Genomic DNA, 23,807 nt, shown 5'->3' with positions numbered 1-23,807 from the left:
TAAAATAAATGATTTCTTTGCAACATGGCCTTTTAAAAGTTTGTTCTTCCTCTTCCCTCCCTCACAAACATAGAAATAAAATACTTCTTTACTGAATAGCTGATAAAGTGAGCTTCTTTTGAACATGGTATTAAAAGGATATAATCAACTCTCATTTAAGCTTTTTGAAGAATGCGCAGTCTTCTTTTTTCTGGAATTGGCCTGACCATTCCTCATGGTCACTTTCTGGTATCCTTTTATCATGCTAATCACACCCATAGAGGAGGATTTCACTTTTCTAATATAAAAGATAAAATGTACTTTGGATAAACTACTAAGGTATTTGATCCAATTCTAACTTCATTCTGCTTAAATATCACAAGCTAAAATATAGTTAGGCCACTGATTTCTGTTCTTCTCAATTTTATTTAGCTAAATGAACATAGAATAAAAAAGTTTTAGAGGCTGGGGATTTAGCTCAGTGGTGCTGCCGCCTGCCTTGTAAGTGCAAAATCTTTAGTTTAATCCCTGGTACCAAAGAAAAAAAGTTTGATTTATAAGAAAAACAAGGCTATTTAAAGGAGAATTTGGCATTTTTTTCAATAATGGGCCAGATAAAAAATACTTAGGTTCTGTGGGGCACATCATCTCTGTTACATATTTGGGTTTTTCTAAACAAACTTTAAAAAATATATAAAGCACTTAATTCTGTAAAAAAAAACAATGCAAAAGTCCAGTGGTTGGATTTGGTAGTTGGATCTTCATGTAACCTTTTATTTCAAAACTAGCCTTTTTGCAAATTTAACTCATTCTGAATAGGATGATCAAAGCAAAATTATTCAGTGAAATATATTTTACTTTTTATTATCATTCCTTTAATCCATTTTACCTCTATTAACTAATATGAACTACTAACAAAAGTAGCTAATTATTGATGTTGATCATATCTTGTCTTGCTTGATGGATTCATTCTGCTGGGCTTCCTGGGGTTGTGATCCTCATTGTCTTTTCCTGGGATATTGTTTAAAATTTTTTGAGTGCGGGTTTGGTATTCATGAAGCTCCTAAGGTGCTCTTTGTCATGAAAGTATCTTATTTCTCCATTAATTTTGAAAGATAGTTTTTCAGGGTACATCAATCAGGGTTGGAGGTTGTTTTCTTTTAGGGCTTGAAATACTTTACTCCAGGCTCTTCTTGCCTTGATGGTTTGTGTTGAGAAGTGTGTTGTGATTCTGATGGGCTTTCCTTTGTATGTGATTTGTTTCTTTTCTCTGTTTGTAGTATTTTGTGCTTCTGTTGAATTTCTGGAATCTTAACTATTATATGCCTAGGAATAGATTTTTTGATTATGGCCTCACTTATCTCTATGTCAAGATCTTTTCCCCTGCTTAGGAAGTTTTCTGCCATTAGTTCTGTGAACAGTTTTGTTTTTTTTTTTATGTCATCTGCACTCTCTCCTGTTTCTTCATTGACTCTGATCAGTCTTATGTTATTCTTTGCATCATCTAGCAGCTGCTGGATTGATTTCTTGTGATCTCTTAGTATTTTTAAGAAATCTTTCTTTCCTGGTCACTAATTGGAATTCTTTCTTCTATAACCAATATTCTGTCCTCACATTAGCTCATCCTGCTGCATAAACTTTCAATGGAGTTTTTAATTTCCTGGATATCTGCTTGCATCTGTTTTATGGATTACATTTGTTTCCTAAACTGGAATTCCATTATGTTCCTCAGCTCCTCTATTTTTTTAATCTGTATCTTCCCTAGAGTTCTTAATGTCTTTCACTATGGACACAATCTCTGTTGTTATCTGAGAAATTATTTCTGATTTCATTTTTTCCAGGTTGTCTTTCATTGCCAGTAGGAGTCCAGCTGTTTGAGTATCAGATTGTTCTATCTCTTTGCCCTTTGGGGTTGCCTTAAGTGATCTGCAAGTCTGGTTTTGAGTCTTGTTTACGTATCTTTTCATTTCAACAGATGCAGCCTGCTGAGCCTTTGTTGAGGCAACTTTTTGCTCACTCAGTGGGCTTCAATTCTCAACAAGCCTCAGAGGGCTCTTCTCTCTGCTGCTCACCACTGTGCCAATTCCTGGGTTCAGAACGATGGTCTTCTTGATCCCTGAGCTGTGCTGTTGTCCGGTTGAGGTTCTGGCTGAGCCTGGGCACACTTAGGATGGTATCTGTGTGTGCCTCTGGGTGGGGCCTGCCCACCTGCATAGCTGTTGTCTGGGAGGGCCTTTGGCTGTGGCCTGTGTGCCTGCACAGCTGTTTTCCAGGCAGGCCTTTGGCTGGGGCCTGCGGGTCCAAGCTGTTGCTGTCTGGGTGGGACCGTGGCTGGGACCTTTGCACCAGCACTGCTGTGGTCCATGTGGGATTCTCGCTCTGATGTTGATCATATCTTATCATCAATACATACTTGAATCTCTACACAAAATTTTTAAATTTAGAACTTTGATGTCATGATTATAATTATGACCTTGAGTTTGCTCTTAGTTGTTATATACAATGCTGTTTTATTGGGTGGAATAAATCATCAGATATTTACCTTCAGTAGGATTAATTTGTGATTCTAGGTGTTTTCTTGGTTGGGGTGATAATAAAATTGTTTTATTTGCATAATAAATTTTTTGTTGTTATCTTTCACAATGAGATTTCCAACTGGGAAATCTCTGGATTACTCAGAAATAGCAAAGGAGAACTCCATAAAGAGAATGTGTTGTGTACCTGTATCAACTCCTCATGATGAATGTAATCATTATGTACAGCAACATTTACTAATAAAAATTAAAAAAAAATAAGTTGGAGCTCTGCCTGAGCAACTTAGTGACTTAGCAAGACCCTATCTCAAAATTTAAAAAATAAAAATAAAAAAATAAGAAAATGTCAAGGATGTAGCTCATGTGCTCATATGAAAGCTCTAGTTTCAATCCCTAGTACTGAATAAAAATATTAATTTTCCAGTCAATTCAAGACCTCTCTGTGGCTATTCATACACTGGACTTGAAGAACTCTTCATGAGCTATCAAAAGAGTTAGGGGGCAGAAAACACAGAGGCTTTTAACCAAAGGGATTGGAAAGAACATCTAGACCTGAAAGAAGTCACAGAAGGTAATATGTATGAGTTAGGCACTTACAGATTGAATGGCACAGAGTCAAGCTCAGGTTAAGTGAGGTAGTGGAATTTATTATATAGAAGCACAGGAAAAATATAACCACACCAAACCATCTTAGGAGTTTCAGAGGGACTTTATGGCAACTGAGAACACCCTTCAGAAAACAGTGATTCTGGTGGCTCCAAAACCACTTAGAGATATGCCATTCCATAGCCTGTGTATACTTGGACTTTTCAAATTGTATACTGCTTACTTTTAATTGCCCCTGGGAGAGTGTGATTGGGCTTCTTTAGCAGTCACAATTTGATGAAATTCATCCCCCCTGGAAAGAGTTCCTCAGCTAGGTCTTTATTTGGGCTGCTGCCTGCTCATAAATGACCATTTTGAGGTAACCACTAGTTTCTTTTGAAATAGTTATCATAGATTTTGTGACTCAGGTGATGAAAATTTGCCAACTTGTGCACATACAAAAAATCACATCTCCTAGATTATTTTTAGAAAGAAGTAACTGCCTTAATACATCCAACTTTGTTGTCCAGATCCCAAACTTTGTTATGTTTTCTAAAACAATCTTTTATTTTCACTCAGAGAACAAATATCCTTCTCTCTTCTCCTTTTTTTCCTGTTCTCTCTATCCCCATGGCCTCTACAATACAATTCCTACATCTCTGCCAAAGCAAAAATGAGGTTCTTCATATCACCCATGATATACAGAACAGTAAACATGATAATAAATAAGGTATCATTTTAATTTGTGTAAAGTCACTAACATAAAATCCAGCTTTGTGATTATTTTTAAGCTTTTAGAATTATATGTTTGAATTTCTGCTTAATTTGAATGTTTTTGGGCAGAATCAGTGCTACTCATTTATTTTGTGTTCCCTATAGTTTCCCATTAGACACCGGATACAAAAAAATCATCTATAATCTTGAATACATGTTATCTCTTAATTTTTATTCTTCTTATCTCTCTTTTTAATTTTTTTTCTGAAGGAGGAAACTCAAATGTCCATCTGATAGCTATAAGAATTCCTTTCCATAAAAATCCATCCCTGACATTGCTTAAGTCCTAGGAGCTTGTTAGTTATGCAGGTTCTCTGGCCCCATTCTAGACTAAATCCTGATCTTCATTTTAACAAGACACCCCTGTGATTCCTGTGCACCCTAAAGAGAGAAAAGCAGTGCAGTAAATAATCCATTCTTTATTTTTCATTTATTTTTCCACTGAACAAATCAAGATATGTATTTAAATCTCACATGTGTATGTGTGATATGTATGTACATATGTATGAGAGAAGAGGAGAGAATCACATGAAATATTTAGAACATAATTTTTCTCTGTAGTAGACTTGCCTCATAAAGGTGTAGTGAATATACAATATTTTCTATGGAAATTACTATTTCTCCAATGTTTTTATTTTTCATTTTGGATAAGGATATTAGGCCACATAGGACAGGAGAATCATAAATATATCCCTTTAAAATATACACTGAGGTATCTAAGAACTGAAATTATTTGATGATTTTTTTAAAAGCTGCTTCCTTCAAAACACTTATAATTCAAGGTGTTTGATTAACTTTTAAAGAGTAGACTGTTGGCATATTTAAAATAAAAAAGAAAAATTTGGATTGATCTGTATTTTGAAATCTGGATTGAAACAAGAAAACTGTGGTCTTACTCTTTGTAGCTTTAATATTTTATGTGACTTTTATTAACTCTTCTGTGTATGTCACATGAACTAGCATGGGGCTACCAGTGAATCTTTTTATCTATTCAATAAATATTCTTACAATTTACTAAGGTAATATCTATCCAGTATTTTAATTTACCAAAGATAGAAAGTATAAATAAATATTAGATATACGTTTATGAGTCGTGTTGTGTAAAGTTTATTTATGCAAATACTAGGCAACTGAAGTAGTCATGATGGAACTGAAAGACAAACATTTTAAGGAAAGGGAAGAGAAGAGTGACTAAAGAGTAGAAAATATAAACCTTGGTAATAGCATCCACAGTCAATAAGATGAAACAATCATTTTATAAACATTTATCATCAATTGGGACCAGATAAGTGCTTTATAACTTCTAGAAGAAAGGACCAAAGTTCTACAAAAAGATGTCTATTTGGAATGCTATGTTCAGTGTAAACTTCTCATTTTATGGAGAATATTTCCAATCTGGTATAAGTCATTTTTCTTTTTATCTATTGACTAAGTGATTACTTTCATATATCTTGGACTAAATATTATACGCATAAACATTATACGGATAATATTATATGCATATGTATAAGCTCTAGTCATTGCAAATACTATCACCACCACAGTACTTGACTTTAAGGACCTTATAGATTACTATAAAGAAATATAAGCAGTGGCCAGAGATTTAGCTCAGTGGTTCCAGCGCCTGCCTTGCAAGTGCAAGGTCCTGAGTTCGATCCCCAGTACCAAAAAAAAAAGAAATATAAGCAAGTAAGTCCGATAATATGTTGTATCAACTAAGACACAAGATTGTCAAGATAGAGAGAAAGTGCAAAGAAAAGTTCTCCCTGGGACAGTTAATGTAGGCTTCTCATGAGTGTGCAACCATCTTACTAGAGATAAAGTCTAAGGTTCTGGGATGGTTAGGTTGTGAATAAATTATTTATTAGAGGATTAAATTTAGAGAACTATTTGATGAATGAAGTATTACATCTTTCTTGGTTCTAACAGGGACAGACAAAGTCACACAGAAGAATTACAAAGGAAAAAAGAAAGAACCTACGGAAAAAAGGAAAGAAACCAGTATTTTTTAAATGCCTTAAATTTTCTAGGCTTTTGCTGGGCACTTGCTAGGCACTATTTTAGTTAACTCCCTTAAAAGTTTACCAGTGAATATCTTGCATGAGGTACTGTTACTAGCTCAAAATTTAGAAGCCCAGGGGAGCACCTCAACTCATATGTTTTTAAAAAAAGATGAATTGATTAAACTTATGGGGAGAAGTAAGATTTCCTTGACAAGGCAGGGGCATCTAAATAACAATTGATATGGATAATAGTAGAGGACACTAATATTTGTGCATTTTAGGTTATAGCTATATTTATTGGAATAACCAATTATCTCTTCAGCAAAAGAAAAAAATGAGTATATTTGTGACTGGAATAGATGCAATCCATGTTATCATCCCATTTATAACACTCATATTTAAAATTTGTCATATTTGTGTTTCAGAAAATTATGTAAAATATGAAATTATCAAATTCAACAAAATTTGCACTATTTTAAGTTCTATTCTGTCTAAATTTCTTTAGAACCCTATTTAAATCCATTTAACACCCAAAGTACTTCTGTCAGCCAAGCTTGATATGCAAATTGAATTAAGATAGATCTTAACATCTCCTGTGTCATACAATACCATGCATTACTAGTTCACTAGTTCAAATAAAGACTACAAATACAAATACAGGAGGAAATAAAAAGTTAGTTTCTCTTGCATATCATTACATAATACTAGTTTAAAAATCTTATAAAATTTCTTTGAAATTTGCATTTTGATGCACAACAGAGAATTGCTCATATCCCATGGTATTGTGTATAAAGGAAGGAAGCAGCTTTTGCTTAGGTAACAATGATCAGCTGAGTACAATTTTTCCCATAAATTCTTGAAACTCAAGCTAAACAGAGTACTTTAGAAATTCCTGTCCTGAGTTCCTGATTAACTCAGTGTCACTCAATGTCAAGCTATTTTAGAGGTCAGGGAAATATTTCTGAGTTCTGCAAAATGCTTACTGTAATTACCTTACCTTGTAAAATGACTACTTATATAGGAGACAGTAATGTCAGATGGACTTAAATGTTTATAATCAGGGTTAATGAATAGCCACAAAAATACCATTGGGAAGATAGATGATACATCTCATACCCTAAGGATTATTGAAAGAAGACATACAGTATACTAGGCCATATGTAATCTCTCAGGCCATGCTCTTCCTGACACTGAAATTGGAAACAGATTTTGAATGTGCCTGTGACAGGATACACTACTGACAAGTTTTTATCTTAGCCAAGTAAAATAAATGGCTAGCCATTTCATAAATGCCCTATAAAAAAAAACAGGAAAATTCTACCAAAGTAAATTGAATATACTAAGTCCTTATTACTTGTTCAAATGGTAATAACAAAGAAATGATAGATTATAATATATGACAAACAGATGAAAGACCATATTATGAAGTAAATTTGCATTAATATTTTTAAGACACTAATATTTTAAAGGCCTAAATAGACCACTAGGTCATTCCTTGTTCAATTTTCAGAGTGTACAAATTGAAAAATAATAAGCAGAAAGTGTGGAATAATAAACAGGTTTCAAAACATATGTAAACACATTGTATAAAATGCTTATACCTATCAGCCATATTTAGCTTATTCTTTAGGGATTCTATTTCACTTCACTTATATTTTATCTTTCTTATGAATTCAACTTGAGCAGCCAAAAGCAAGTTATTATCTACCTGATAAATGAGGATATATCAATTTTGAAAAAAATTATAAAATCCTCTATCTACTTTCTTCATTGTAGATCTTTCACAAAAACCTTAGAAATGTTGTGTTCCTTGAATAAGGTATATAAACTATTTAATAAATGTTATAATGAAAAGGAAATACATAGCAGGGAAACCAATATTATATTATCTAAAACTTAAGAATAGAATTTGTATGGAACTTCATTTCACACATTAAATTTTACACATTCATAGGCTTTTTCAAATAAATTTGTCTGCAAAACAGAAACTCACTATTGCAAGTACTATAATGACTAAGATAATGTAAGTGTACAAAAATTTAAAAAATAACTATAAAACTACAATATGCATAATTTCTAGGGACCTAAAGGATAGCGTGAACTATAGGTACTTAAATTGGTTTTACTCTCTCTCTCTGTCCTTTATTCAAAAAACACATACATAAATACACACAAATACACAGAGACACAGAGAGTAAATACATATGAAGTCCACAGCACCTAATATAGGTCTGTGTTTACACCATTAGTGATTTCCAAACTAAGTTAATATTATGAGAAAATTAATTCACAGAGAAGCACCTGGTCAGACTCATCCTGAGTCTGGAAATTCAATTCATGAAATCTAAGACTCTTATATGACCAGTAGATTTACTTATATTCAATACTAAATGTGTTACTTCTTAATTGTTATTCATGAGAGAAATGAAAAGAGGTCTATAAAAAGGTAGAACCATTTTTAAGAGTTTTTCATACTGTCTAATGGCTATTCCTGTGTTAATTTATTTTGTTTCTCACTAATAAATTATTGAAGAGATTTGGAAAAGTAATGACTGATGAGTTTTTAGTTGATAATGAGCAATAGTCTTTAGTTTCTTCATAGAGAAAAATGTTATATTAAATACAAGTAGATTGTATTTATATAAGTGATTAAATCATTTAGTTTGTACATCATGTTGGTACTTGATACAGTAATTCATTTCAGCAAACATCAAACATTTATGTATCCTGGAGGTGATGGAGGGTAATGAGACTTTAGAGATTCAAGATTAAAAAGGTCTGAAGAACAGATTTTATGCTTATCAAATTCTAGAGCTGTAGTTGAGTTTTACATTTCATGATAAAGTCCAAAGAATGTATAAGGTATGATCAGAAAACAGTGTATTCTTAAAATACACTGTAATAAAAGTAATGTAATAAAAGATACATTCCCATTAATTTTCCTCAAAATACCCCAAATATACTTATCATTCTTGCCACTTTGTGAAGCAGTTGTATAGTACTTTTTCTTAAGTCTCTTCAGTTGCACTGTCACAGGTGCCTCCATATCTTGAATTGATTGCAGACATTTAACTTTACTAATCATTTCAACATCAAGAAATAACTGGAAACTTCATGGTGTCAGATCCAGTGAATAAGGTGAATGATGACACATCGTAATATTTTTATAAGCCTGCTTCTTCGTTGGATGGCACTTTCTGGTGGCATTCACACCTGAGAAACATACTCATGCAAGAGAAATCCTCATGAAAGAGCACTTCCAGAACTGCTTCAGAAAGTGACAAAAGCTATGGGATAAGGGTTTTTGAAGTTGGAGTATTTTGAGGGGAATTAATGGCAATGTGTCTTTTACTCTAGTAGTTTTTCTTTCAAATATAAAGTCATCATATTCTTTGATCATCCATTGTAATCATTTCTCCAAATCTTCAAAGTCCAGAGTAGTTAGCCTGTAACACATGATTTCAGCCCTTGATATTTCACCAAAAAATGAATCTCTAAAATAACTGACATGTTTGGATGTATTTAGCTGAATCAGTAAAGAAACCAACCATCATTACATATGTTGGCTAGAAAAACCCAAATTGAAATACCAATTTTAATACCAAAAATTCCAAACTGTAAAGAGTTATATAGATACATCATGTTTTAAAAGAAAATATAAAAAGGAATAAGATCTATTGAACAATACCATTAAATTTTATTGATATGATAATAGAGGAAAAATTTGAGTTAAGAGCTCAGGACACCTTACAATTTTTCATATATGTCAGAAACAAAGGAATCTCTTTGAAGTATGTATTTTCTTACCAATGACAATATTTAACTGATTGATAAAGCATCATTACCTAGTAATAGGGCCTTGTACCACATTCTCTCTATGCATCTCTGCTCCACATATTGCATATTCATTATATGAAGTCTGCAGATAATAAAGGCCAAGAAAGTGTTTCAAGAGAATGGTTTATAGAAACCCACATCTATGCTGTAATATATTTTAGTCATAACTCTATAGGAGCTATATTTTTCTTTGAAGTTTAAAAATTTATTTTCAAAATAAAGAAGTAGCATATTAATACATGTTCATGGATTTTTTACAAAGTCTAGATAATTTCTAATCATGAACACGTTAAATAAAAATCCCATTTCTTACATAACATAAAAATATGTCTTCATTCTTTATCTCTTCAGAAAGTCTTTATCTCCCCTTCCAGAAATCAAATTAAGAGTAGTAAAGGATAACATATAAACCCAAATCACAGACAGCTGATACATGAATGTGTATTAGGAAAGATAAAGAGATGAGGCACTATAACATATTTCTAGAAGACAGAAAATAGATATAGGAATGGGGTGCAAGATGACACTATCCCCAACTAGCAGCTATTGCCCTTTCTTCCTTGCTAATGGAATTCTGATCTTGAGTGGCCAGTATCATATACAGGTCCAGTGTCTGTCTAATTCAGTCACTAACTGCAGTTATCTCTCTCCAGTTTACCAAATATTCAATTTCAAATCCTGTCTTGTAGCTAGGAATGGTGATGTGATGCAGTTCTGATATCACGTTGGAGAAAGTAGTTTAGGAACCTTCAGTGTAATTTTATCCTTCATAATAGAAAGAACAAAAGGTAGAAGGGAAGGAAGTCTTTCCCTCTCTACCCACTTTGGATGCTAGAGGGAATGAGGATACAAATGCTTGTATTCCAGGCAGCTTGTGATCATGTGGAGGCCTGGAAAAGCAGTCTTGCTAACACAGTGCCTTGGCATCACTGAGGTGCTGAAGCAACTCCAGCCTCGCCTATCACCAGATATTCATCTTCTTAAACATTTAATATTTTACTTTTTAAATATTTTCCTGGAGATATATTTGATTTTTTATTTTATTAGTACATGTTTGAAGTATATGAAGTTTACATTCATCTTTGGGAACAAGTACATGTACATAACACAGTTTGTTTATTTTTAATGCCCTTCCCAACCACTTCTCTCGATCTCTAAGTTCCCTTTCTCAATTTTCATTCTTGTTATTATTATTCTTAGCTCATGCTGATAACAAATAATGTTTACATTCATTGTGAGAATTTGGTACCTGTATATAGCACATCGTAATTCTTCTTACTGTCCTCTCCTCTCACTCTCAATCTCCTGGACCATTAAACTAATACATAAAAACAAAAAAAATCCACGTATCAATGTGGTAACACATAATGTTGCCATACATGCATACATTTGTAATACTTAAGATCGGTTAACGTATTTTTCTTCTCAAACATTTATCATTTCTTTATGATGAAAATATTCAAAATCCTTTCTTCTAGCTTTTCCAAATGGCATTATTTTTATCTATAGTCACCCTGCCGAGCAATAGCTCATAATAGGTTTCTTAGTCCTCACTGTAACTTAGCATCCATTGATCAGTCTTTCCCCAAGGTAGGTTTCTAATCTGTTCTCAATATCAATGAGATCAACTTTTTCGATTCCACATAAGAGTGAGATCATGGGGTACTTCCCCTTCTGTATCTGGATTATTTCACATAACATTATTATAACCAGTTCCCTCTTTCTTGTCACAAATGACAGGATTTCATTCTTTTCTTCACCGAACAGTATTCCACTGTGTATATTATACCACATTTTCTGTCAGTTGATGGACACTTAGCTTGGTTCCCATTTCTTGACTGTTGTGAATAGTCCTGCAATGAACTTGGGAAATACATACACATCTTCAACATGCTCAATTTACTACCTTTGTACACTTACCTCTTAGTGGGATTGCTGGATTATATGTTAGATCTATCTTTAATGTTTTGAGGAACCTCTTATAATGTTTTCCACAATGGCTGTACTGATTCACACTCACCCAAAGTGTAGAAGCATTCTTTTTTCAATACCCTTGTCAGCTTTTGTTTATCTTTAGTATTTTTAGTAATATCCATTCTAACTGGGATGAGATTATCTCATTGTGGCTTTTATTTGCATTTTCCTGACAGCTAATGATGTACAAATTTGCTGGCCATTATTCTTTTAAGAAAATTTGTTTGTATCATTTGCCATATTTAAATTGAAGTCATTTGATGTAGTTGTTATTGAGCTTTTGAGGCCTTGTATGTTCTGGATCCTTTAGTTTGTAGTTTTCTCATTTTAAAGTTTTTTACTTCACTTGTTTCCTTTTCTGTAAAGAAGTTTCTTAGTTTGATGTAATCCTATTGTCTATTTTTTGCTTTTCTTGCCTGTGCTTTTGAGGTCTTGTCTAAAAATTCTCACCCATATCAATATTTTAAAGTATTTCTCCTATGTTTTTCTACTAGTTTCATATCTTACATTTGGGTATTTTATGTAGTTTGAATTTATTTGTGTATAGTGTGAGAGACAACATTCAATTTTCAGTCTCTTGTATGTGAATATCCCATTTTCTCAGCACTATATATTGAAGAGCATGTCATCAAAATTCTATGAGGACTGCAAACAAATTCAGTAATTGCAGGATATAAAATCAGTATATAAAAATCACTAAGTTTTTATTTACCAATATTGATACTGCCAAGGAGGAAATGAGAGCTATAAGAGTGAGTAAATGAAATACCTAGGAATAGATTTAACCAGGTTTTGAAAGTCCTCTAAAATAAAAATCACAAAATTCTGGTGAAATAAATTGAAAGTTACACACACACACACACACACACACACACACACACACACACACACAAAGTGGAAAGATCTCCCATGTTCATGATTGGATGAATTAATATTGTTAAAATACCCATACTACTCAAAACAGTTCGTAGATCCAGCACAGTCCCTGTTGACTATTATTCCCTGCTTCAGAAACCACTAATATTATCTGTGTCTGCAGACTTACTTTTTCTGCATATTTCATATAAATAGGATACTACAACATGTGAACTCTCATGCTTTGCTTCTCTCAGTTGACATTACTGAAGTTTTTCTGTGTCATAATATGTATCTGTCATTCACACTCATAACTCTTAATGCCTACTGGGATAAAAAGGGATATTTTATATACAAAGAGGGGGACAAAGGGAGTGAGAAGGACACAGTGAAAATGCAACAGAGATAAATGGAAGCCATTTGGAAATTAAAAATTCTAAAGATCCAAATAAAATATATTAATGTAATATGTAAATTTGAAATGTAAATTTGAGGAAATTTTCTACTACAGTACTCGTTCTAAATGTGTAAACTATGTATGTAGAAAACTAAAACTTTTGCACATGGAGAAACTGAAAAAATAAATGTAATTATATTCTTATCCTTTGCTTTTTTTCATTTATTTTCATATCCTTTTGCTATAACCACATAGACTTTAAATGTTAGATTTTTTAAATAACTGAATATAGTTCATCCAGAAGCCATAAACTTGATTATAAATTTTGATTTATCATATATTTAGGGCTTTCCAATGTTTTTACTTGTATAAATATATGTGTAATTTATATCACTGTGTAAACATTCTAATTACATTCTATTGCCTTACATTGTGAAATAAAATTTCTGGGTTGAAAGATATAGATACTTTTAAAGAGGTTTGTTATATAATATGCCCTAAGTATTTTAGTAACACAGGAATTCAATTTTGAACTAGTTGTAAGTAGTTATATTGTTAGTGTATCAGACAAATTACATGGTAGAATAATGTGCTTAAGTATTTACCAATATAGATTCAGCTTCCTACACAAACAGCGAATGCATACACATGTGTGCAGACACCCATTTGAACATGTACTCAAACATAAAAAATCCAAAATATAATATATTAAGTTGTAACATATTTATTAACAGGGAAAATAATAATGGTCTAGGTGGCTTTTCCTAAAGTCTTACCTATCTTCCCAGATTGGTTCAGATGCCTTTAAATATTCCCAGAGTTTGCATATTTGTATAATTTTATTATAAGATTGCATTTAAATGAAATCTTTTTAATTTAAACTTTTTAAGTACCAAAATATAAAAAATACAAAAGCAGTTATAATTTTCAACCTATGTTTCTAGCCTCAACATTAATTATGCAGTGCCTGAAACATAATATCCTCACAATGCTATCATCATGAACAGAATTTCTTTAAGTATGTTCAGAAGAGTGTGAACTTATATACTTAATCATTATTTTGCTGTATTTCCTATTGTTGAGATTTAAATTTTAGAAATACTTCTACCACTTCCTTTTTCAAATTGGTTATTTTAGAGATAACTTTATAAAATTATTTCTTCATTTAAAAACCAAATTCTACAGGAGTTTGATTTGGTTCATAAAATTTAGAAAACCAAAGGGAAAATTATTTCTTGTAGATAAATTTAGCTAGCAAACAAAGAAATACAAATATCTTCAGAAACTAAATTTCAACAAAAAACTCTTAGCAGATACTTAAGCAGAAAGCTTATATTTTTTTCTTCTTAACATAATTGTTTTCCATCTTATCTCAGTGGGAATACATAAAGTACACTAGTATACTAGCGCATCTTGTAACACAGTCATCTGAACTCTGGTCCAGTTTTGTTTGATCGCAGGACTTACTAAGCAAATGTTTGGACTCACTTCCACTTATGTCTATATAATACCATCTGTTTCTGCCTACTAGAATTCATAATAACTCCTGTTTCCATTTTTTCAGTTTCACTTTGGATTTTTTAAATTTCATTTTCTGCATTTTTGTGATTGTTTTTATTTAAGATTGATTGGAGTATGCTTCAAGGACAGATAAATCTTTCTTCTATTCAAACCAAAAGCATCAATTGTTTAAAAAAAGAATATCATCAACAACTGGATACTTTTAATTATCAGAAAGAATTTTCTGATATAAAATGCTGCTGATCATTGATTTTACATATCATGGGGCTTTTTCTTTTTAATTGTAGGAGGAGTTAATAGCTCATAAAAGAAAATTACCAAACCAATCATTCTTTCTTGTTTTTGTAGAAATTTGCCTGCTGACCAAGGGTCGCCGCACTGCCAGTGTTCGAGCTGATACATATTGTCGTCTTTATTCCCTTTCTGTGGACAATTTCAATGAGGTCCTGGAGGAATATCCAATGATGAGGAGAGCCTTTGAGACAGTTGCCATCGACCGACTAGATCGGATAGGTACTCATCAGTTTCATACCTTATTCATGCACAATTTAGTTTTAATCTAGTGGAGTAATATGTTTTCAATCTTAAGTCCCAAATGCCTACTTATACCTTGCTTGTTAATTTGTGTAGAAATAGCAATTAGCTGTAGTCATATTTTAGGGATATCTGAGATTCTGTCTATCCATTCTAAGTATTTGCAATTTATTTATTCATTTCTACTTTTACTAGCTACGCAATCTGATATCCCAAGAGATACTACAACAGTCTGAATCTTTAGGTAAAAACCATGACACAAATTCTAGAAAACATTAAAATAGAACTAAAAATACAATAGTATGAGTCTACATTACAAACCAAATTTTATCACAAGATTCATTTTTTATTTTTAAGGGCCAACTTTATATTTTATCCTTACATTAAATTTGAAAACTTTTCCATTTAAATTAGTCTCAGCAGATATTTACCGAAATGTTTGTAATACAGACTCAAGCAGAAAAAGCCTTGCTAGAAGTACCCTACATAGATGTTTTACTTTGCAAACATCAACAAATTTAAAGACTTTTCTGCTACCAGATAAATACATGTATTTATATAAATTAAACTGGGTTAGTTATGCTAGTTTAAAGATTTACATAATTGCATAGTAAAGTTAGATCGGAATGGGTTGCTGTTAACTTCCCTAGATATCCTGGAACATTCTGATATGTCCTAAGAAGGTATACAATCATTTCCAACTCTACCTCTTTGCCTACCATACCCGCTTTTCCAGCTTAGTTCTCAGCTTTCATAAGCCAGTGTTAGACATTTCATTATGGAAACCTTCACTGACTTCTCACCACCTATCAGGTTGAGTTTCCTGCATATGTTCTCCTAAAGCCTCTGAAGTTTCACCAACACAGTAATTATTCAAGAGATTTGTGAATGGAGAGATCATGTTTACCTCAACATTACATTTGCAGTACCTGGTACACAGTGAATATTTGTTGAAGAAAGGGGGTGAGGGAGGTAAGCACAAATGGACTCAAAGAAGATGGGACTGGGAGCAGTTAGAGGTAAACAAAAGGTATCTCCACTGCTTCCTTCTTATTAAAGGAAAGGACTTAGACTGATGTACTGTTATGTCACCTTCTTTGTTTTTGCACTTGATATCTCTCTTTCCCTCTATTTTATAGAACAACAGAATGGGTGAGGGTTTAAAATTAGATTAAAATGAGCAAAGTTAGTATTTGAACATCATCAGAAGATGTAGCAAACGTATTAGAAATTCATATCACCAGCTTAGAGAATTAACAGAACATAGTCATGCCAGGGAGTAGCAACAATAAGAGAAGTAAGTAATCCTAAAAGCATCTTTACATAATTTGAATGAACTTTCCCTTTTGTGCTGTGATTTTATATTAGACAAAAAGACTGATTTCTGAATATCTGAGCTTTTTCCTAAACCAGAGAAACATATATAAACAAAGCATAAATTTAGTATATTTCAAAAAAGAATTTCTGTTAATTTGATATACTTGCATCTAAATTATTGCATTTAATTTATTTAACAATTTTATTTGAAGTGGTTTGCAATCAGTAATATAAGACATACAGTTGCTAGCAAGCACCAATTATTTGCATTTTTGATCTTTATAAAATCATAACAGTACTTTGAAAGTTATAGCAACTCTTTCCAAGATTGTAGATATGTAGATTATTCATATGGTTAAAAAGAAACATTATCTTTTTCAATGTTGTGGCCATTGCTTATACAAATACATTGTAATTAGTTAATGGGATATCCTGAATAAACATTCATATTTATTACTAATGTAGGAGCTTTTGCTTTGGGAAACTAGGGCAGTTTTTAAAGAAAGAGAGTAACTACTTTGGTAATAATTTAAAACGCTGGGCTGGGGATTTAGCTCAGTGGTTCCGCCGCCTGCCTTGCAAACACAAGGAACTGAGTTCGATCCCTGGTACCAAAACAAAACAAAACAAACAAACAAAAAACCCACTAAAATGCCTTCCTCATCCGTCAAGAAAATTACAGCATGTTTTTCTATTTTGAAAAAATATATATACATACTTTGTTATTTTCCATATGATACCTTAATTAGCAAGTTAATTTCACTTTTCAGTTTCCATATTCACTTGTGTAATATTGTATCAGTGAGGGCACTGCTTTTTCCTTCTTTCACTATTGATTCTAAGTTTTATTCTGCCAGTGAGTAAGGTTATTGCAAACCACTCCAAAAACAATGGCAGGAAGGACAGCTAATGCTTATTTAGATCAAGAGGAATCTAAGAGCCTTCCTAGAACAGGAATGATCCCAAAATGATTCTCAACCCACATGCATACAATGATGCCCTGAGGAAATTTGCTTTTAAAACATTGAAATCTAGACTGTTTTTCTAATTATTCACATTAAATTCATAGAGTATGAATGCACATTTGTATGTTTTAAAACCTCAGAGAGAAAGAAATATGCAGCTAGAATCACTGGCACTGGACATTGGCAAATGCCAAAGCCCAAATAGAATGTTACTCGCACTTGCAGGTAGAAGTCATTTGGGATTGTAGTAAAACGCAGAGTCCCGTTCTACAAGTGAGGTCAGGCCCAAGAGGATGCACTTCCAGCAAGACCCAGCTGACACAGAGGCGCCCATCTCTTGTCCATAACACAGGCGCCAATCAGATTTCCTCTGGTGCCAGCCAGCCGCCTTGCTTACCTAGCCATGCTTTCTGCATATTATCCTTACTTTTCCCAAGTCCAGGTCTCCTTTCTAGTAAAAATGGGATTATGAACATGCCTACCTCATAGGTTTGAGGATTGGATCACAGACCTCTACTAAGAAAGCCTTTTAAGGATTACCTGGCACAGAGCAAGTGCTTAAATGTTAGCTCTTACTTCCCTGTAAGCCTTCCTTTGAAAGGCAGGTTGAAATTCAGATCTGATCCAAAAGGCCTCTCTTCTCTCATTCTTCAAGACTGCCCTCATGTTACATATCTCCATTTCTTCTGTAAAGTGGCATTTACCATTCCACAGGCTTTCAGCTTGGCTTCAGTAAGATTTCCCAGGCAGATACAGGAAGCCCGGGAAAGGAGGCAGAAGCTTCATTTCTATTCCGGTCTAAAACTGAGTTCTTGGCTTCTCAGCCTCTTGCACAAACTGCTGACATATTACTGTTTGGGGCAGCCACTCGCACGTGGCGTGGTCCTCAGTGGTGTGTAGCCTTGCTAAGTGCCTGTAATTTTTTTCTCTGACAGGAAAGAAAAACTCCATTCTTTTACAGAAGTTCCAGAAGGATCTGAACACCGGTGTTTTCAATAATCAGGAGAATGAGATCCTGAAGCAGATCGTGAAACATGACAGGGAGATGGTGCAGGCAATCGCTCCAATCAATTACCCTCAAATGACAACCCTGAATTCCACATCTTCCACCGCCACTCCAACCTCGCGCATGAGGACACAGTCCCCGCCAGTGTACACAGCCACCAATCTGTCTCATAGCAACCTGCATTCCCCCAGTCCCAGCACACAGACACCCCAGCCGTCTGCCATCCTGTCGCCCTGCTCCTACACCACGGCGGTCTGCAGCCCTCCAGTACAGAGCCCACTGGCCACGCGAACTTTCCACTACGCCTCCCCCACCGCCTCGCAGCTGTCCCTCATGCACCAACAGGTGCCGCAGTCCCAGCCACCCCAGACTCAGCCGCAGCCGCAACAGCCTCAGACACCGGGCAGCTCCACACCGAAGAACGAAGTACACAAGAGCACGCAGGCGCTGCACAACACCAACCTGACCCGGGAAGTCAGGCCCCTCTCGGCTTCGCAGCCCTCGCTGCCCCACGAGGTGTCCACGCTGATCTCCAGACCTCATCCCACTGTGGGCGAGTCTCTGGCCTCCATCCCTCAACCCGTGACGGCTGTCCATGGCACGGGGCTTCAGGCCGGGGGCAGGAGCACCGTCTCGCAGAGAGTCACCCTCTTCAGACAGATGTCATCTGGAGCCATCCCACCCAACCGGGGAGTCCCGCCCGCACCCCCTCCACCAGCACCCGCTCTGCAGAGAGAGGCTTCCCCAGTCTTAAACACAGACTCAGATGCAGAAAAGCCACGATTTGCTTCAAATTTATGATCCCTGCTGATTGTCGAAGCAGAATTACTCTAATAAACCGAGAATTCTCAGATCTTATTTTATTCTCTCTCCAGATAAATCCTTATAGCCTACTATGAAGAGATATTTTAGACAGCTCTCGCCTACATGTAAAATGTGAAAACATATATGCATATACTATTAAATATATATCTATATTCCCATGAGAAGTTGAAAGACCTGTTTAGCATTCAGTGTTATATGTTTTCCTTTCTTTTAATTATTAAAAGTTTTAAAATATTGTTGTAAGATTATTTATTTCTAATATACTTTTACTTAATTCCTTTGATATATGTATTTCTCTATTTTATAAAGAGTTCTTGGATTCAATGGGAACAAAATTCTGATTTTTAAAAAAGGCATCTCAAATGAGCTCTGGAATAGCACCAGTCAAAACTTTCATTAGCTATGTCTTGCATCTCAATTATTAATCATTAATTATAGAGTATTACATAGCAAATCCCATTTTATAGATAAAATCGTATTTTGGTGCTTTCAATTTTAAATTAGATAAAAACACACTACATGCTCGGCCACTGTAGAAGACTAGCATTTTCATATTAAGAATATCTTTAATATCACACATGTTCATTGATCTTTCAGAAAACTAAGGGATATTTGTCTTCATGTGTTATTGGACTGTTACCAAGACTCAATCAATGTTAGTTGTAAATACTTTTTTCAACCCAAATAAAAATAGCTACTCTGTGTTGTATGAAGGTAAAAGTCACTGTTTAAGAATTTAGTTTTATTGCTTCACTTCAAAGCTTAGAGGTTTAAATTTTACAAAACCTATTGTGACAATTATTTGATTGTAATGCAATGGCTTGAAACCTACAATATTATTTTAACCAGCAATGTTTTATGCAAAATTGTATGCTTGAATCTACAAGTTGCTTGTATTACACCAAAAATCATTACTTTTCTTCCTTATTGCCATAATCAAGCATCCTAATATAGTCCCTGCATGTTTTCTGGGGAAAAATAGGCTCAAGTCAGTCATTTTAAAGGAAGGCTTACATATTTCTCATTTCTAGAAAAATATAACAATTCATTTAATTGCCTATCTTAAATTCTTATAAGGCTGACTTGGATCTCTGACTTAAGTCTAGAAGTGAAGTTTTTCACTTTCATTTAATATTATTGCCATAATATTTACATAATTATTCGTAAACCATGGCTTGATTTGGAGTAGCAAATGTGTTCTGTGTCTACATTGTAGTTAGTAGTTGGTGTTGATTTAAAAAAATAAATTCAATGATATATCATCATGTCTGCTTGGGAACACACATTTTGCTCAATGTAACTATGTGGTTAGTAAACATTAATGTGTGTGGTGAGTAACATAGACCTTAGGAGGTTTATTATTTTAAAAGTCCTGAAAATAGTATGGACATGGTGATAAAGCAGAGGTAAAGTTGAATGTCTGTGAGCATTGTCTGTTCTTTTGTTTTCTTAATTCTATTGATGATTTATGAGCATCTGCTTCTTCTCAAAATCCCTTAGTAATTATTTGTGCCTAATACATCCCACAATCGTGGTAGATGACTGGAACACAATGGGAAGATTCCTAGTATTCAACTTCTGTGTAAATAACCCAAGCTAAGAAAATGACCTAAACTGAAGGTCTTCGGTATCTCTGGCACCTGGCACCGACAACATATTTAAGAAGAACTTAACAAAGATGGCACATTATATGAGCCAGGGCTTCCAGATAGACTTAAGGACTGAGAAAAAAACAAAAGCAAAACTCTAAAGTGGATCCATGCTGCCTGTTATGCCTTTATGGATATAATACATATAATACCAAAATGAGTTATTATATTTAAGTCTTAATAGATCCCAACTTGTATGGAAGTAATCAACAATGCTAGTCGATGTACTATTTATTGTTAGTCTGCTGATGACAAATGATCGCATGTCAGGAATGGTGTTCGAAGGGACATTGTTCTATCTACCTAGAATCTATGGGAAAGCTGCAAGACCATTTACATATCAGTACAAAACCCCTTTATTTTATTAAAATATTAGAGTTAACTTCAATTTATTAAGATCATGCATTAGTCCTTTAAATTATTAAAGGTTTACATTTGATAGGATTAATGGATTTGGAAGTGAAATATTTTTATATGTAATATATTTGAATTTATGATTTTTTATTTTGAGCACTATTGAGAAAAAAGCAAAATTGAATTGCATGGTCTTTCAGTGCAACCATACAATTTTTATTCACTTTGTAACAGAATGGGGAAAACACCCTAAAGGTTTATATGTTAACCTAATAAAATGGTACAGGGTAAATTATATACATATATGTATGAATGTATATACACTTAGGTTAAAAAATTGACTCACAATTCTGTAATATACAGGCTCATTGATAGTTGGAAGTGACCACTCTTCTCTGTACATAGTTAAGCCCATAAGGATGGAATTTTAATTGTACAGAAAGAAATGTATTATTGAAAATATTAGTCTTTTTGCTGCTGAGAAGTTAAAATAGCTAATTCTTATAACAGCTGTATGATCAGGGATGAGTTAGAGTATTTCTTTTGTCTTTGCTCAAAGCCATAAATATATAAATATATATAAAGATTATTAATAAATTCAACAGAAAATAAACTCAAGCAATGCATATTTTATCAATGTACTCTAATCAAATGTTTTCTTTTATTAACGAGTACAGATTTGCCTCTGTTTTTCTATCATTACATCATATGATTTCCAAGGAAGCTTATCCATGAGAATCATCATAAAATTAATTATAGATATCTTATCATTATAGAATTCAAGAAAGTTAAGTGGAATGTGGATTTCCCAACTTTTCCTTTTTCTTAGCTCTTCTATATAGTAAAATTTGAATTCATTTTTTTTTTTTTTGCTCTGTACCTCCTTCTATGCACATGTTGTCCAATTTCAAATCACAGCCATTTCTGGGTTATTGAATATGAGAAAGAGATATAATTGCCCTGTCATTTACATATACAAACCTAATTTTTTGTAGCATTTGGGCTGCTCAAAGACTATGGGCAGTAGTAGAAACTCCCTACCCAAGTGGGTTTTGAATCAGATATAAAAGCCTGAGATGGATTTTTATCATAATGAGGATAGATAGTGGAGCATTCCTGGAAACAATGAGGCTAAATAGTAGGCTTGGCAACAGATTCTCTTTATCAAATACAAAGCTGGTCTCCAGGTCTCTGTCACCTCTCCATAAAGAAATGATTCCCTGATGCACACTGATCCACTTTTAAAAGATGGTTGTTTTCCAATTTAGCTTAAATAAGCATAGTATTTTCAGCATACTGCAAGTACAGAGTCAAGTTATTCCAATAATTCCTATAAGACTTGGACAATTTAAACAATATGATGAATTTAAACTTTGACATTTATTATTTCAAAACCTGAATTATTTATACATTAAAGTATAAATCATATCTATTATCTTTCAGTATTTTTTTAAATACCAATGCATTCTTTTTTCATTTTAGGTTTTTATGTTTCATAATTATACTATGCTTGCTGCTGTGGACCTCACTTGCATTATTTAAACATTGAGCTGTATAAACAATATTTCTGTCCATTTTATTTCTAGCCTTCTAGAACTTGTGCCAATGGACCTCAAATGTGATTTTGTTTATATACAATATACGTAGTGAAGTTTTATTACATGCTATGCGTGATTTAAAAATTACTTGTGCTACACCATGAGAAGGAAATGTGGTACTTATAGGATAATTGGATGCTGAGTTATTGTGAGTCCTGAAAGAAATGGTCAAAATTTTAAGGAAGTGTGATTAGCTGCAGTACCAAATGTAGCTCAGCTCTATAATTTTGTTCAATATTTTTTTTCTAAAAATAGACTAAAGATTTTCTTTAAAAGATTTGTAGCCATATTCAAGGTCATATATACCTGCTATTATCATTTGAAGAGAGTGACTTTCTTCAGCAATTTTAATTCTTTTCTTCTTTACAAAAGGTGTCTGTTTTTAAAAACAGTCAAATGATTAAGTTGATCATGAAGAGAACCCCTGCCTTTAAAAGAAACAAAAAAGCTTAAATAATCTTGCTTAATATATGAAGGATTTAGGAACAAATCCCACCAGAGATCTCATATTCTTCTTTTTCCCATTTTGGAGTTTTGAACTAAAGGCCATATTCCTTTCTTCCTAAGGGCAATTAATAATTTCATTCTGACCATTAGCCTCCCTTATTTTTTTCCCTGCACTTTCAAAATGAAATGAACAGTCTTAGACCACATATAAAATATATAATATAGTTAATGTATGTAAGTAAGAAACTTCATTTATTCTTTTATAAATTTTATTGTATTATTTTTAAAGGGAGAAAAATTGCAAGCTGCATGTTTCAAAAAAAAAGCAAGAGGTTCCTTGTATAAGAAAAATTTCATGGCATATTCACATATATTTGCCAGATAAAAATCATTTTTCTATCATTATTTAGAAGAAAATATTAATGATTTTGTAATAGTTGATTGCATTTCAGTTTAGACTATTCTAACAATAAAATATCATCCATTTTCTCAATATTGAAATATATTCTCTCTCTAGTACTAAATGACCAGAAATGCAGATAATTTACCTAGCAAATCTGGAAATGGTAACATTGAGTAAGTCATTTATCTCATGCACATAATCCGCAGTGCCAAAAAACAATAATAACAAAACAATATTTTAAAAATAAAAA

General features: G+C 33.4%; 1 protein-coding gene across 1 annotated transcript in view; it reads left to right on the top strand.

The window, feature by feature from the left end:
* Nucleotides 1-21,748, top strand: part of Hcn1 (hyperpolarization activated cyclic nucleotide gated potassium channel 1) — a 401,014-nt gene extending 379,266 nt beyond the window's left edge. Inside the window, exons 7-8 of the mRNA XM_004848544.4 lie at nt 14,808-14,972; nt 18,211-21,748. Coding sequence (XP_004848601.1) covers nt 14,808-14,972; nt 18,211-19,082 — 1,037 coding nt within the window. The 3' untranslated portion in view covers nt 19,083-21,748. The remainder of the gene's footprint in view (nt 1-14,807; nt 14,973-18,210) is intronic.
* Nucleotides 21,749-23,807: the final 2,059 nt, after the last annotated feature.

The sequence above is a fragment of the Heterocephalus glaber genome, unplaced genomic scaffold (genome assembly GCF_053883595.1).
Source record: "Heterocephalus glaber isolate CG9 unplaced genomic scaffold, H.glaber_assembly_v1.0 deba00001538, whole genome shotgun sequence".
Classification (NCBI taxonomy): Eukaryota; Metazoa; Chordata; class Mammalia; order Rodentia; family Bathyergidae; genus Heterocephalus; species Heterocephalus glaber.
The sequence above is the reverse complement of the archived record's forward strand: the minus strand, read 5'-3'. Positions and strand labels throughout refer to the sequence as shown.